The sequence below is a fragment of the Pseudorca crassidens genome, chromosome 11 (genome assembly GCF_039906515.1).
Source record: "Pseudorca crassidens isolate mPseCra1 chromosome 11, mPseCra1.hap1, whole genome shotgun sequence".
Classification (NCBI taxonomy): domain Eukaryota; kingdom Metazoa; phylum Chordata; class Mammalia; order Artiodactyla; family Delphinidae; genus Pseudorca; species Pseudorca crassidens.
In genome coordinates, this window is record NC_090306.1 from 39,019,076 (window position 1) to 39,034,494 (window position 15,419).

Sequence of the window (15,419 nt, forward strand, 5' to 3'; positions counted from 1 at the left end):
GCCTCTTCAATAAGTGGTGCTTGGAGAACTGGACAGCTACATGTAAAGAATGAAATTATCACACTTCCTAACACCATACACAAAAATAAACTCAAAATGGATTAGAGACCTAAATGTAAGGCCAGACACTATCTAACTCTTAGAGGAAAACATAGGCAGAACACTCTATGACATAAATCACAGCAAGATCCTTTTTGACCCACCATCTTGAGAAATGGAAATAAAAACAAACAAACAAAAAAAACAAATGGGACCTAATGAAACTTAAAAGTTTTTGCACAGCAAAGGAAACCATAATCAATACCAAAAGACAACCCTCAGAATGGGAGAAAATATTTGCAAATGAAGCAACTGACAAAGGATTAATCTCGAAAATTTACAAGCAGCTCATGCAGCTCAATATCAAAAAGACAAACAACCCAATCCCCAAATGGGCAGAAGACCTAAGTAGATATTTCTCCAAAGAAGATATACAGATTACCAACAAACACATGAAGGAATGCTCAACATCATTAATGATTACAGAAATGCAAATGAAAACTACAATGAGATATCATCTCACACCGGTCAGAATGGCCATCATCAAAAAATCTACCAACAACAAATGCTGGAGAGGGTGTGGAGAAAAGGGAACCCTCTTGCACTGTTGGTGGAATGTAAATTGATACAGCGACTATGGAAAACAGTATGGATGTTCCTTAAAAAATAAAAATAGAAGTATCATACCACCCAGCAATATCACTACTGGGCATATTCACTGAGAAAACCATAATTCAAAGAGTCATGTACCAAAATGTTCATTGCAGCTCTATTTACAATAGCCAGGACATGGAAGCAACCCAAGTGTCCATCGACAGATGAATGGATAAAGAAGACGTGGCACATATATACAATGGAATATTACTCAGCCATAAAAACAAACGAAATTGAGTTATTTATAGTGAGGTGGATGGACCTAGAGTCTGTCATACAGAGTGAAATAAGTCAGAAAGAGGAAAACAAATACTGTATGCTAACACAAATATATATTGAATCTTAAAAAAAGAAAGAAAATGTCATGAAGAACCTAGGGGCAAGACGGGAATAAAGACACAGACCCACTAGAGAATGGACTTGAGGATATGGGGAGGGGGAAGGGTATGCTGGGACAAAGTGAGAGAGTGGCATGGACATATATACACTACCAAACGTAAAATAGATAGCTAGTGGGAAGCAACTGCATAACACAGGGAGATCAGCTCAGTGCTTTTTGACCAGCTAGAGGGGTCAGATAAGGAGGGTGGGAGGGAGGGAGATGGAGAGGGAAGAGATATGGGGACATATGTATATGTATAACTGATTCACTTTTTTATAAAGCAGAAACTGACATACCATTGTAAAGCAATTATATTACAATAAAGATGTTAAAAAGAAAAAAAAGGAACGGATTTGGGTCATTTGTAAAGACGTGGATGCATCTAGAGACTGTCATACAGAGTGAAGTTTGTCAGAAAAAGAAAAACAGATATTGCATATTAACACATATGTTTGGAGCCTAGAAAATGGTACAGATGAACCTGTTTTTCGGGCATAAATTGAGACACAGAGGTAGAGAATAAACGTATGGACACCAAGGGGGGATAGCGGAGGTGGGGCGTGGTGACAGTGTGAAGAATTGGGAGATTGTGATTGACATGTATACACTGCTGGGTATAAAATGGATGACTAATAAGAACCTGCTGTAGAAAAAATAAATTAAAAAAAAAGAGGAAAGCAAAAGTACCAAGAGACAACTGACAATGAAAACACGATGATCCATAACCTATGGGATGCCACAAAAGCAGTTCTGAGAGGGAAGTTTATAGCAATACAATCCTACCTGAAGAAACAACAAACATCTCAAATAAACAATCTATACTTACACGTAAAGGAACTAGAGAAAGAAGAACAAACAAAACACAAACTTAGTAGAAGGAAAGAAATCATGAAGATCAGACAAGAAATAAATGAAATAGAAATAAACAATAGCAAAGATCAATAAAACTAAAAGTTGGTTCTTTGAGAAGATAAACAAAATTGATAAACCATTAGCCAGACTCATCAAGAAAAAGAGGGAGAGGACTCAAATCAATAAAATTAGAAATGAAAAAGGAGAAGTTACATCAGACACCACAGAAATACAAAGCATCCTAAGAGACTACTACAAGCAACTCTATGCCAATAAAATGGACAATCTGGAAGAAATGGACAAATTCTTAGAAAGGTATAACCTTCCAAGACTGAACCAGGAAGAAATAGAAAATATGAACAGACCAATCATAATAATGAAATTGAAACTGTGATTAAGAATCTTCCCACAAAGAAAAGTCCAGGACAGGATGGCTTCACAGGTGAATTCTATCAAACATTTAGAGAAGAGCTAAGACCCATCATTCTCAAACTCTTCCAAAAATTGCATTCTCAAACTCTTCCAAAAACTGCAGAGGAAAGAACACTCCCAAACTCATTCTATAGAAATATAGGCCACCATCACCCTGATACCCAAACCAGACAAAGTTACTACAAGAAAAGAAAATTACAGACCAATATCACTGTTGAATATAGATGCAAAAATCCTCAACAAAATACTAGCAAACAGAATCCAACAACACATTAAAAGGATCATAAACCATGATCAAGTGGGATTTATCCCAGGGATGCAAGGATCCTTCAATATACACAAATCAATCAATGTGGTATACTGTATTAACAAATTGAAGAATAAAATCCATATGATCATTTCAATAAATGCAGGAAAAGTTTTTGACAAAATTCAACACCCATTTATGATAAAAACTCTCCAGAAAGTGGGCATAGAGGGAACCTACCTCAACATAATAAAGGCCATATATGACAAGCCCACAGCAAACATTATTCTCAAAGCTGAAAAACTGAAAGCATTTCCTCTAAGATGAGGAACAAGACTAGGATATCCACTCACACCACTATTCAACATAGTTTTGGAAATCCTAGCCATGGCAATCAGAGAAGAAAAAGAAATAAAAGGAATACAAATTGGAAAAGAAGAAGTAAAGGCGTCACTCTTTGCAGATGAGATGATACTATACATACAGAATCCTAAAGATGCCACCAGAAAACTACTAGAGCTAATCAATGAATTTGGTAAAGTTGAAGGATACAAAATTAATGCACAGAAATCTCTTGCATTCCTATACACTAATGATGAAAAATCTGAAAGAGAAATTAAGGAAACACTCCTATTTACCATCGCAACCAAAAGAATAAAATACCTAGGAATAAACCTACCTAGGCAGAAAAAAGACCTGTATGCATAAAATTATAAGACACTGATGAAAGAAATTAAAGATGATATAAACAGACAGAGAAATATACCATGTTCTTGGATTGGAGGAATCAATATTTTGAAAATGACCGTACTTCCGAAAGCAATCTACAGATTCAATGCAATCCCTATCAAATTACCAATGGCATTTTTTACACAACTATAACAAAAAAAATCTTAACATTTGTATGGAGACACAGAAGACCCTGAATAGCCGAAGCAGTCTTGAGGGAAAAAAATGGAGCTGGAGGAATCAGACTCCCTGACTTCAGACTATACTACAGAGCTACAGTAATCAAGACAATATGGTACTGGCACAAAAACAGAAATATAGATCAATGGAACAGGATAGAAAGCCCAGAGATAAACCCACGCACTTATGGTCAACTAATCTATGACAAAGGAGGCAAGGATATACAATGGAGAAAAGACAGTCTCTTCAATACGTGGTGCTGGGAAAACTGGACAGCTACACATAAAAGAAGGAAATTAGAACACTACTAACACCATATGCAAAAGTAAACTCAAAATGGATTAGAGAACTAAATGTAAGACCGGACACTATAAAACTCTTAGAGGAAAACAGGAAGAACACTCTTCGACATAAATCACAGCAAGATCTTTTTTCATCCACCTCCTAGAGTAATGGAAATAAAAACAAAAATAAACAAATGGGACCTAATGAAACTTAAAATCTTTTGCAAAGCAAAGGACACTACAAACAAGACGAAAAGACAACCCTCAGAATGGGAGAACATATTTGCAAAGGAAGCAACGGACAAAGGGTTAATCTTCAAAATATATAAACAGCTCATGCAGCTCAATATTAAAAAAACAACCCAATCCGAGAATGGGCAGAAGACCTAAATAGACATTTCTCCAAAGAAGACATACAGATGGCCAAGAAGCACATGAAAAGCTGCTCAACGTCACTAATTATTAGAGAAATGCAAATCAAAACTACAATGAGGTATCACCTCATACTAGTTAGAATGGGCATCATCAGAAAATCTACAAACAACAAATGCTGGAGAGGGTGTGGAGAAAAGGGAACCCTCTTGTACTGTTGGTGGGAATGTAAATTGATACAGCCACTATTGGGAACAGTATGGAGGTTCCTTATAAAACTAAAAATAGAATTACCATATGACCCAGCATCCCACTATTGGGCATATACCCAGAGAAAACCATAATTCAAAAAGACACATGCACCCCCCCCGCAAAGTGTTCACTGCAACTCTATTTACAATAGCCAGGACATGGAAGCAACCTAAATGCCCATTGACAGATAAATGGACAAAGAAGTTGTGGTACATATATACCATCGAAGATTACTGAGCCATAAAAAGGAATGAAATTGGGTCACTTGTAGAGACGTGGATGGATCTAGAGTCTGTCATACAGAGTGAAGTAAGTCAGAAAGAGAGAAACAAATATCATATATTAATGCATATATGTGGAAGCTAGAAAAATGGTACAGATGAACCAGTGTGCAGGGCAGACACAGATATAGAGAAGAAACGTATGGATACCAAGTGGGAAAGTGGCAGATGGGGGTGGGGGGGATGAACTGGGAGATTGGGATTGATATATATACACTAATATGTATAAAATGGATAACTAATAACCTGCTGTATAAAAAAATAAGTAAAATAAAAATTTAAAAAAATACTGGTAAGTGCTTTAGTGAGTGATTGGAGAAATAATGTTGCTGAAGCCAGTGGTCAAGTCTCAGTTCCCATCGAACTTGAGCTAGCAGCAGCTTTTGACACAGGTCCTTCCCTCTCCCTGATAAATTTCCTTTACTTGCTTCCTATCACACTGGTAGCTCTTTTTGGGTCTTTCTTCTGCCCACAAACACATTCTCCAGGTGTGGCAGTTACATTATGAATAAGATTTAGCCAAGCAAAGAGGAGGTAAAGACTGGTCTAGTCAGAGGTAAGGGTGTGTTTGACTCCCAATGTTCAGAGCCATCAAGACGTGTTAGAGGATCAGAAGTATTGGTATGACTTGAATATCTAGGGAGAGCAGAGTGGGTAGACAGGCAGCTGAAGAGGTTCTCCAGGATCAGTTAAAAGTCATGTTGTAAGAAATTTGAACCTTATCTTAAAGACAATAAAATGTCATTTTAGGGAATTACAAAAAAAAAAAATCATAATCAGATATGCATTTTTGAAAGGGTCCTTTGGCTTCACTGTGGGAAAGGGATTTAAATGGATTAGAAATTGAAGCTAGGAGACTGATTAATAGACTGTTCAGTATTCCAGGAAAGTGATGGTCATATAATAAAAGGAAACACTTATATAGTGGTTGGTATGTATCAAATTCTAAGTACTTTCATATAATGACTTATTTCATATAATGACTCACAACAACCATGAAAGGTACCATCATTATCTCCATTGTATAGATCAGGAAATTAAGGCCTAGACATGTTGAATAACTTTCTCAGGGTCACACAGCTAGTAAGGTATACAGCCCAGATGGGAACCCAAGCTGTCAGGCTCCAAGTCTGTGCTCTTAGGCATAATGCTGTATTGAGTAGTAGCAGTGGGGATGCATAGAAACAAACAACAAAGCTAAAATCTTCCAAGATAGAAAGAACAAAGATAAAGCAACTTCTTAGTGATTTGTTGGCTTCAAAGACTAGGGAGAGAGAAGGGTCATGAATGATTAGATTTCCTGCTTGGAAAATTTGGTTGATGATATTTATACAAAGAAGAGCAAGATTTTGCTGGGGAGTGGAAGTAGGTGGCAGGGATGAGCAAAGACATGAGTTAGTTTGACATGTTGAAATACACTTTCCTCTGGGCTTCCAGGTAGAGCTGTCCAGCTGGATATGTGGGTCTGGAATTCAGAAAATAGGACTGGGCCAAAATATATATTTGGTGGAGATACACTTTCATCATTCCCTTTCTCAAAAGTAGACTTTCAGACTCAAGTTCAAACTTATTAGAAAGGCATTTAAAGCTACTTCCTTTGCTGGAACTCTCTTTCCCTATCTCAATAAGCCAATAATCACATTATACTTAAGTCCTGAAACAATGCTAGATATTCAATCCTTTCTTGATCCCAACAGGAAATAATTTCTCTCTTTGTTTCATTATGGCTCTGAATTCATACTTTTCTTATGTATTCATCATTTTCAACTTTGCAGCTTTCTCCTCTATTGAAAAACTTACTACATTCTATCTTCTATGACAGTTGTTACTGTACATATTTTATCTTGACTACAAGCTGAGAGCAGTGATCATACCTCCTTTATATTTCTTCACAGCAGGGGCCTGGTAAAGTACCTCAAGGTACCTGTGCATAGATTCAGTAACCACTTCTTGAGTTGAAATAGATTCATTTCATTTTCATACTTTTCCTTGATTTAAGTTTAGAATTTATAGTATTTGGCTTGAACATAATACTCAAAAGATGTTACCCTATAAACATTTTTTGGGGGTCATACAAGTTCAAAAAATCCTCACCAAGCATAAAGATAATCCAGAAATAAAAGCTTTAAATAAAGGGAAATGTGGGCATGAAAATACAATATTCTTACCTGGAAAAAAGATACTGGGCTTTATTCTTAGAGAAAGACAAAATTTCAGGCACATTAGGAATGATGATATGGACAAGGAAAGTGGTACCCTTGTACATTATCTGGAGATTAAATGTCTACACCTCTGAGGTAAATGGATGAGCAAAACAGTTTACACTTTGTATGAATGCAGTTTATAAGCATGTATTTGTAGATTACACAGCCTAAAAAGTAGTGAAACAGTGCAAAGTTATTTATTCACATTTTCAAATATGAATATTATACTTCAGCATAATTGTAAACCCACTGCTGTGGCTTTGTCCACGTTGAAATGCTTCTTTTCTTTGTCCCCAGCACAGAAAAATGGAACCTGCTCAGATATAATCACACTCTTAAAATTGCATCCTTCTAAATACTAATATAACAATTCTACAAATCACTGAAATTGCAGTAAATAGATAGTTGTTAAAAAGAAGCACTTTAGTTCTCTCTTGTTTTATACAACATAGGTGGGTTCTTTTAAAAGTATTCTTCAGAGCACACTGTCTTCTGAAAGAGTAGTAGATTTTTATGATAATCATTATAAATTATACTGGAAGATAATAATAGAATCATCTTTCTAGAATTGTGGTTCTTTTTTTTAAAAAATAAGATTTCCCATTCTTTCTGTACTTACGGAATTTCCTCAAAAAGCCTTTTCTGTGTAGGCATTTCATAGAATCCTTTACTTCCCTATATTCATCTTTATCATGTGTCATTTTCCTTGTTACCTTTGGACATTAATGAATGCACTAATTACGTTTTGTCATTTTTTTCCTGACCGTTACATCTTTACTGTATATCATACCATATGTCTGGTGGAAAAGGGAAGTACTTCTTTTTTCTCAGTTAAATAAGCAGAGTTATCGACAGAGAAAGAAGAGAAAGAAAGTGGTATCTAAGATTTGAGGAGACGGAAGAAGGTATGCAGGGGAAAGTAACTAAGGAAATAAAGTTGGAATACTGGGTGATGTCGATGGTCCTCAGAGCAGGTAGCTTACAAGATGGCCCCCAACGATCCTCACCATTTAATATTCACACGCTTGTGTAATCCTCTCCCCTTGGACTTACTGACTGGCTTCTAACAAATAGACTATGGGAGAAGTGATGAAATGTCACATCTGAGATTCAGTTATGGAAAGACTGTGGCTGCCATCTTGGGCACCTGCTTATTCTAGGGGAAGCCAGCCCCCAGCCGGAGTAGCTTATGTGTTAAGGAAACAAGGCCTGCCAATAGACACATGAGTGACCTTCATTCTCTCCACTCCCATCCCAGACAAGTCTTCAAGATGAGACCACATCCCTGGGCAACAACTTGATGGTAGTAACCTCTTTAGAAACCTTGAACCAGAGGCATTCAGTTAAGCTGTGCATAGATTCCTTACCCACAGAAGTTGTGAGATAACTTTTGTTGTTTTCAGTTTCTAAGTTTTGGGGGTAACTTTTAACGCATCAGTAGATAACTAATACAGCTCCCTTGAGACATGTGGTCATAAATTTAAAAGAGAGTGAAAGCAGTTGCAAATATAAAGTAAGATAGTCAGCAGAGGTATGTATTTTTTCTAGTTACATTCTGATGCACAGAAAAGGATACCAAGCAAAATTAAACACAGGTTAGCCCTAGAGCAGAAGAGGAAGGGATGGGGAAAAGGGGGAGATGAAATAAAGATGCATTTTCAGCTTTGCTCTATATATTTCTGTATGCTTTGAATTATTTATAATCAGCTTGTATTCATTCTTTATGTATGTAACTCAAAATAAAATAAAAGACAATCTTAAAAAGGTAGCACTGAAGACTTCTTCCTCATAATATACTACAGAAAACAGGCAAAATATTTTATCAGGGAAGGGCAAAATCACACGGTTTGATCGGCTTCTTGAATGGCATTCTCTACAGGGCTGGAAGTACGCATTCTGGAACATTCACAAGTGCCAGGTAGAGTCTTCAGACCACAGCTAAGTGTTTATTTGCAAATGCCAGGTTTTAGCCCCTGGTAAGGCAGTAGCGTTCCCGTTCTGCATAAAAATCCAGATGAACGTTCTGCTCAAGGTCCAGAGCTCTGCAGCTGCTGGCAAAGCACGCTGGGAGCCTTGGCATCTATCACCCATGTCTGTTTCACTTTTCTCTGTGTGAAAACCTCTTGAGGCCCAAGGGTAAAAGACATCTCATCATTTAAGCGTCAAGCACTGCTAAGTTAGATTCTCCAAGGCTTTCATCAACTGTGTCATTTTAGCCGCATCATTCTCTTAGGCTGTCACTCTATGAAGGTGTAAACACCAATGGAGAAAATAATGACTTCTTGAGGTTTGTTTCGTTTTCCAATCCTATGCCAAATCCTTTTAGTATGGGTGGTTTCCCTGACAATTATTCACTGTGCTTTACTTACTCTGCCTGCCTCCTAAATATTGTGCCCCTTAATAGAGGATATAAGGGAACAGAGTTGTCAATTCACTGAAAATAAGTCAAAATGAATGGTAAATAATTGACTATAATCTTTTCAAATTTCCACTCTTATTAGATTGACATCTTCTGTGAAGCAGGGACCATATCTTCTGTATCCAACATTCACTAAATATCTCTGACTTTGCCAGGTAAGTGATATGTTAGGAACAGCCCAGAGTAGCATGCATTATGTTTCCCTTGGCCATATATCATTGTATTATTTCCTCTACCCTCATTTTCCCTCTATCCTGCTTTCTTCATCTATTTTTTTTCCTAGTTCTTTTTTGGGTCATATTTTTACATGCTGCCATTTAAAAAATTTATCTGACATTATGGGTTTACTCATTCTAAAACACGCTTCAACAGTTAAAAGTGTCCACAGAAAATTGGTTTACTATTGCAAGTTTTAATTATCTAAAAATCAGTTATCATAATTAGCAAGCAAAAGTTAGATTTTAACATATTTCTAATCATTGTTGTATAAACACACAGCAAAAATCACCAATACCTTAAATATTAGCTCAATGTCTACTATTTACATCTTACTGCATTTTCCTCAATTTTAAGACTTTAAACTCTAGGTCTTCTCCTTGTACTGACCTTCACACGATTCTCCACTTGGTGAAAACATCCCATTGTCATGGTAGCCATCTCTGCACTCACAGTGGTACCATCCGGGAAGGTTGATGCAGTTAGCACGGCTGTCACACTGAACAAAGCCATCAGAGCACTCATCAATGTCTATTTGGGAAAGAAAACAGAAACGGGATGTTATACAATTGCTGCCTTTCTCTCGAAGAAACTAAAATATTCTGTTAGATGGCTACTAAAATATTTAGTGCCAGCAAATCCTTAAAACTGGGACAACATAAAATCAAGAAAGTCTACTTTGTTGTTGAAAGCTATAGAGAAAGAATGTAGTGGTATTAGCAATAGGAGAAACAGCTAGACAGCTTCTATGTTGCAAAAGTCATCCAACTGTAGAAACTGGAAAGAAACCATCTGTGATAGTCATTAGTGCTGCTCGCCAAATATTTCCAGCTCTTTTTCTGGACACAAGCTAGGATTGCCGTGTGACTTCCTGAAGTCAATTAGGGAATGACATGTGTCACTTCCAGAGAGAGCCTTAAAGAGGCAGTGTGTGATTCACACATACCCTTCCCCCATCACAATGACCAGCGATTTCCAGAAGCTCTGAAGATCAGCCTGAGTCCTGAGTGAAGACGATATGGGGCACGTTCCTCCTCTAGTTGGGGTGGACATAGAGTATGAGCAAGAACCAACCTTTTTGCTTTAAGCCACTGAAATTTTAGGGTCTCTTATTACTAGCAACATAATCTCCAGTATATGGCAATAGCATTCATGCATCAACATGCTTCCAATTTTTGAGAATATATCCCATCTATGCCACCTTTTAATGTGTTTCACATATATCATTACTTCATTCAACCCTCAAAAAAAATCTTGCCATTTAGACAGCATATTGAACATATGAAAAAAAATGAGGCAAAAGGAAATTATGGGATTTAACCAAGGTCACCTAAGAGTTCATATTTGCCTAACTTTCTGGTGTGTGCTCCTTCATACAAGTAGACACAGGCTGAAATTGGCAAAATTGTCTAAACAAACAGAGAATGTATCTTGAGTTTCATATATTTCCTCCAGTGGCTTATTACTATTCTCAAATGTTGTGAGCCTTTTATTCTTCTTATTCAGTCTGCTGATTAATGGGAACATCTGATGTCCATCCAAGCCTCTTTAATCAGTCATAGAGGAAAAAGTAATTCCTAGAGTTGCTTTACACAGTGTCCCCTCCTTCTTAATACCTTCTGGGTTTCTGGGTGCTTTGGGGTTGCCTCAGGCCTTGCTAAGTGATCTGCTGGCACCGTACCATCACAGCTGCCAAAAATATCCATCTTGACAACCCTTTGCCATGACTGCAGATTCCACTCGCCAAGGTAGAATAGCCTTTTCTTATATGTTTTCCGCACCTGCATCATATTCCCTGCTGCAGTGACCAGCATGATAAGTCCCTCCTATTGATGGGAAGACCAGATACTTTTTAGAGTCCTTTCCTCCCAGACAATCCACTCCAGCTCAGCAGTACTACTGCCTTCTTAGTCTCATCTAACTTCAAATTCTTGGAAATATATATTTCTTTCATTTTCTTTTAAAATTTCCTCTTTTACTATGTTCAATTTTTAAAGAGACACATTTTTGAATAAGTAAGATTTTTAAAAGAAAAAAAGTCATCACTCATATACTTCTTGATAAGCCCGGAGTTCCTTCAGTAAAACAAGGCACAAACCATTCTCTTAGATTAGGTAGTAAGCCAAAATAAATATTTTATATGATTGCAAAATTTTAACATTCTTTCTGAACTATGAGTGATTTGCCTCTGTGATTGCTCTTCTGAAGAGTCAGTTTCTTACCGTTAGTAATTCCTATTGTCAAAATAATTGTTAGTGGCCAAGTCAGCTAACCATTGACTTCCTGACACATAGCTGATGTGAATTGCTTCCATTTAGTAAGGCCTCATACGTTTTATGAAACAGCCTATCTGTACTTCAGGGGCCTCCCTAACTGATGATTTATAAATGGGACTAAAATGCTATGCTCATTTCAGCTTTATATGGTCTTTTCTTCTAACCCAAAAGATGCAGGAAATTGGTTATGTCATTTCTTAAGTGCATGGACAAAAGAAAACAGGTTGGAATTTAAGCTTTAGAAATGAGTTTATTGGAAGAAGGTCAGGAGGGGGATGTTTAGAGCACCTCATTTTAGAATAATTTGGTCATTAGCGTTGGTGATTTGGAAGTAAATATTAATAGAACAGAGCTTTATCCACCGAAGCAACTTTCACATCTCTTATTTACCCTTTAATTTAGTTATTTTTTCTTGCTGCAATACAAGGGCTACCTCAGGTCACATGACACAGATATATCTTTCAATATTTACTCCTCACTCATTTTCTCTTGTCACTCTTTCTAATCACCAGGCCCACTCCTATACTGCTTCATCTCCACTTCTCTTTGTTTAGATTACAGCAACCTTCCTTGGTCTATATCCATTAAAGTTTAATAGAAATGTTACACAGTATATTAGTGCATATTCCCTGAAGACTGGGGATTGAAACATGTGCTGGCCATAATGTATTTTCCTATACAATTTGAGTATCATTATTTGACTACTAATACTAAGTAGTATTTTAGAGGATAGATATGCAAATATATATGTCACTCATTAATTTGTCATTCAATACTTATTGAATACCTGTTATATGCCAAGTATTAAGTGCTGGGGAAACAAGGATACATAAAGCAGAAGTAATTTCTGCCCTTACTGGGTTTACTATCTATCTAAAATGTGTTTTATTTTAAGAAAATTAAACTTATGAAAATCTGAATTTACAATCATGCAGGACAGTGTTTCCCCGCATGTTATATATCTGCCGCCACTGGTATGGTATTTAGGTGATAACAGGCAAATACTTTATTTTAATAGCTACATTTGTATATTTCTGAATTATTTCTATTTATAGCAAGTGATACTAATAGTACAGTAGTGAAATTGTATTTAAATTTAAAAAGTGAGAGGGATTACAGAAACAACAGTAAGTAGATATTGGTATAAACAGTATATGACAAAACTTATTAAGGTGGCATATGAATGACTGGAGTTTTGAAAACACTAAGATACAGTATGGAGCAATTATTCATATCTCAGAAGGATTTACTGAGTAGTTCATTAGGTAGTGAAATGTCTTAATTCATTTAAAATATGACTCAACTTATAAAATATAGTATAAGTATACATATGTCATGGTTCAAATTATATGCTTGCTACCATTTAGGATAGCAAAGTAAAACTAGCCAGATAATATACACTGCTTTGTTTTACACTTTCATGTTCCTGCTAATTTTGATTTGTTTACGAAAACTTTTCTACTTTGGTGAAAGTCGGTAGAAAATGAGAGTGTGCCTGAATTGCCAAAGTATGCACTTTCCACCAGAAGGTATGTTTGTTTGGCTCATGGGTCTAATTAAAGTGAAAGATGAAACAAGCAGCCTCATCTGTAAGCTATCTGATGGTATGTATATCTTTAGTTACTCAGTAATCATTAATAAGTAAAGAATTGAAATCTGATCCACAATTTAAGAATTCAGTATATTTTATCTATACACAAATGTAGACATTACTATGAGTTAGAACATATAAATGCACACATACTGTGTGCAATTTCAGATATGCACATATTGTGCTTTACGTATCATATAATAACAGAAAGTAGTAAAAGAAAATCAGATGATTTATTTCTTTGGTACTTTCTTTAGGTCAGTTAAAACCAAACTTTATATTATCTAATTGAGTTAGAAACACAGAGAACAGCAGACCTGGGGTGGGGGGGGGAATGTTATTATTTTATTCCATATAAGAACTACCAAGTTTGAACAAATTACTTTCCAAACCGAATTAGAGTATTCAAAAAGGTTAGTACAGGATGTATAAGCTCATATGATTTAGTCTTAATTATAAGGACCTTAATTTTATACTCTGTAGGTACATTATATAAAAAACTAAAAATAAATTTTATGAAAAACTATGATTTCATTATATATTCTGTCTTAGAAAGGAACTAGTTCCTTAGGGACAATTAGAACTTTTTCACTAGCTACATTTAGAACAGTCAGCTAGTGATGATATTGAGATGCTGTCCCAGAGCACAGAGAATCTAAAATCCAAAAGATATTTAGCCATCCAACAGCAGTCACGAATAGCAGTCATACTCCAGAGATCAAAATCAGCTTAGAAAATGGAAGTGGAAGGCACTGTGGTGACAGATATTCTAGAAAGTACATATGTTTTGAGGTAATCTTTAAAAACACACCAACAAGCAGAAAACAAGAAAGGAACATGTATGAATAAAAAAAAGCTCACATATGTCAGTATCTTGTTTTCTTTGCCTCCCTCAGGTGTGGTGACACAAGACTGCATGCCTCCTACAATGTCATAGACCACTGGTTTCAGAGGAGGCCAAACAAAAATGGCTTTTGACATCAGCATTTAATGGGTCACTTTGGAAAATGACAAATTATTTCTTTGTAAAATTAAGTGCAGTTATAAAATGAGACACTTGAATGATAAACAAACCCTTTCTCATGCATAATAACAGTTATTTCTATCATAACAACATAACTAAGAATAATAAAAAGTGTGTAAATATCTAGAACCATCCATACCTAAAACAGACCCTAATCATTAGTTTAACCTGCTACCCTATTCAAAAGAAAAGAAAATACAATTATTTTTTTAAAATGAGCATGGTACTTTTAATGGCAAAGTCAGATCATGAGAGTACTGTGTTTCAAAGTGTTTATTATTAATAAAAACCTGACAATTTCTCATAAAAAAATAGTACTGGACTATTTATATCACTATCCTATTCACTGGTAGTTAAATTATATTGATAAACAGTAGGGAATTAAACATCCTCAAAACAATTAATCAACTCTTGATTACCCACATGTGGATTATTTGCTTTCTAGATTATCCACAGCATTTTTTTAAAAATCACAAGGTCATTTTCCCTCTGTCTTTTGTTGAGCTTCTGGGGAGTCTGCTTTCAACATTTAGATGTAAGTGCTCAATGAAAGCAAACTCTTTTGAGCATTACATTGTTTTTTACAACTATTCCAGACTTGGGTATAAGATATCCAAAATGTCATAAAAAGACTGATTTTCTCATGTGAACTTTTTGAAAGTAAAATGACAATATATGTAAATAAAATTTGAAAATCCTAAAATCCTCTTCACAAGTTGGATAATAACATTGGATTTAGTGAAAATTATTTTCACTACTTTATAGCTCATAATCAGGAAGTTGATGACAACTCTTTAAAAAAACATAATATAATTTCTTCATCATGTTATTTAGTCCTCACAACAGCTGTGTGAGTTATTCTTATCCCTATGTCATAGACAAAGAAGTGGTGAGAGCAAAGGCATTGCCCAAGGTCACACCATGGACCAGAACTCTTTCAACTCCAAGTCCAGTGCTCTTTCTCTCACCACAGGCTGCCTCTGAA

The 15,419-nt window shown here is 35.9% G+C and overlaps 1 protein-coding gene across 2 annotated transcripts in view; it reads right to left on the minus strand.

The window, feature by feature from the left end:
- Nucleotides 1–15,419, minus strand: part of NELL2 (neural EGFL like 2) — a 377,275-nt gene that overhangs the window by 32,671 nt on the left and 329,185 nt on the right. For both annotated transcript variants that reach the window (XM_067696278.1, XM_067696277.1), the window contains exon 17: nt 9,934–10,074. In XM_067696278.1, coding sequence (XP_067552379.1) covers nt 9,934–10,074 — 141 coding nt within the window. The remainder of the gene's footprint in view (nt 1–9,933; nt 10,075–15,419) is intronic.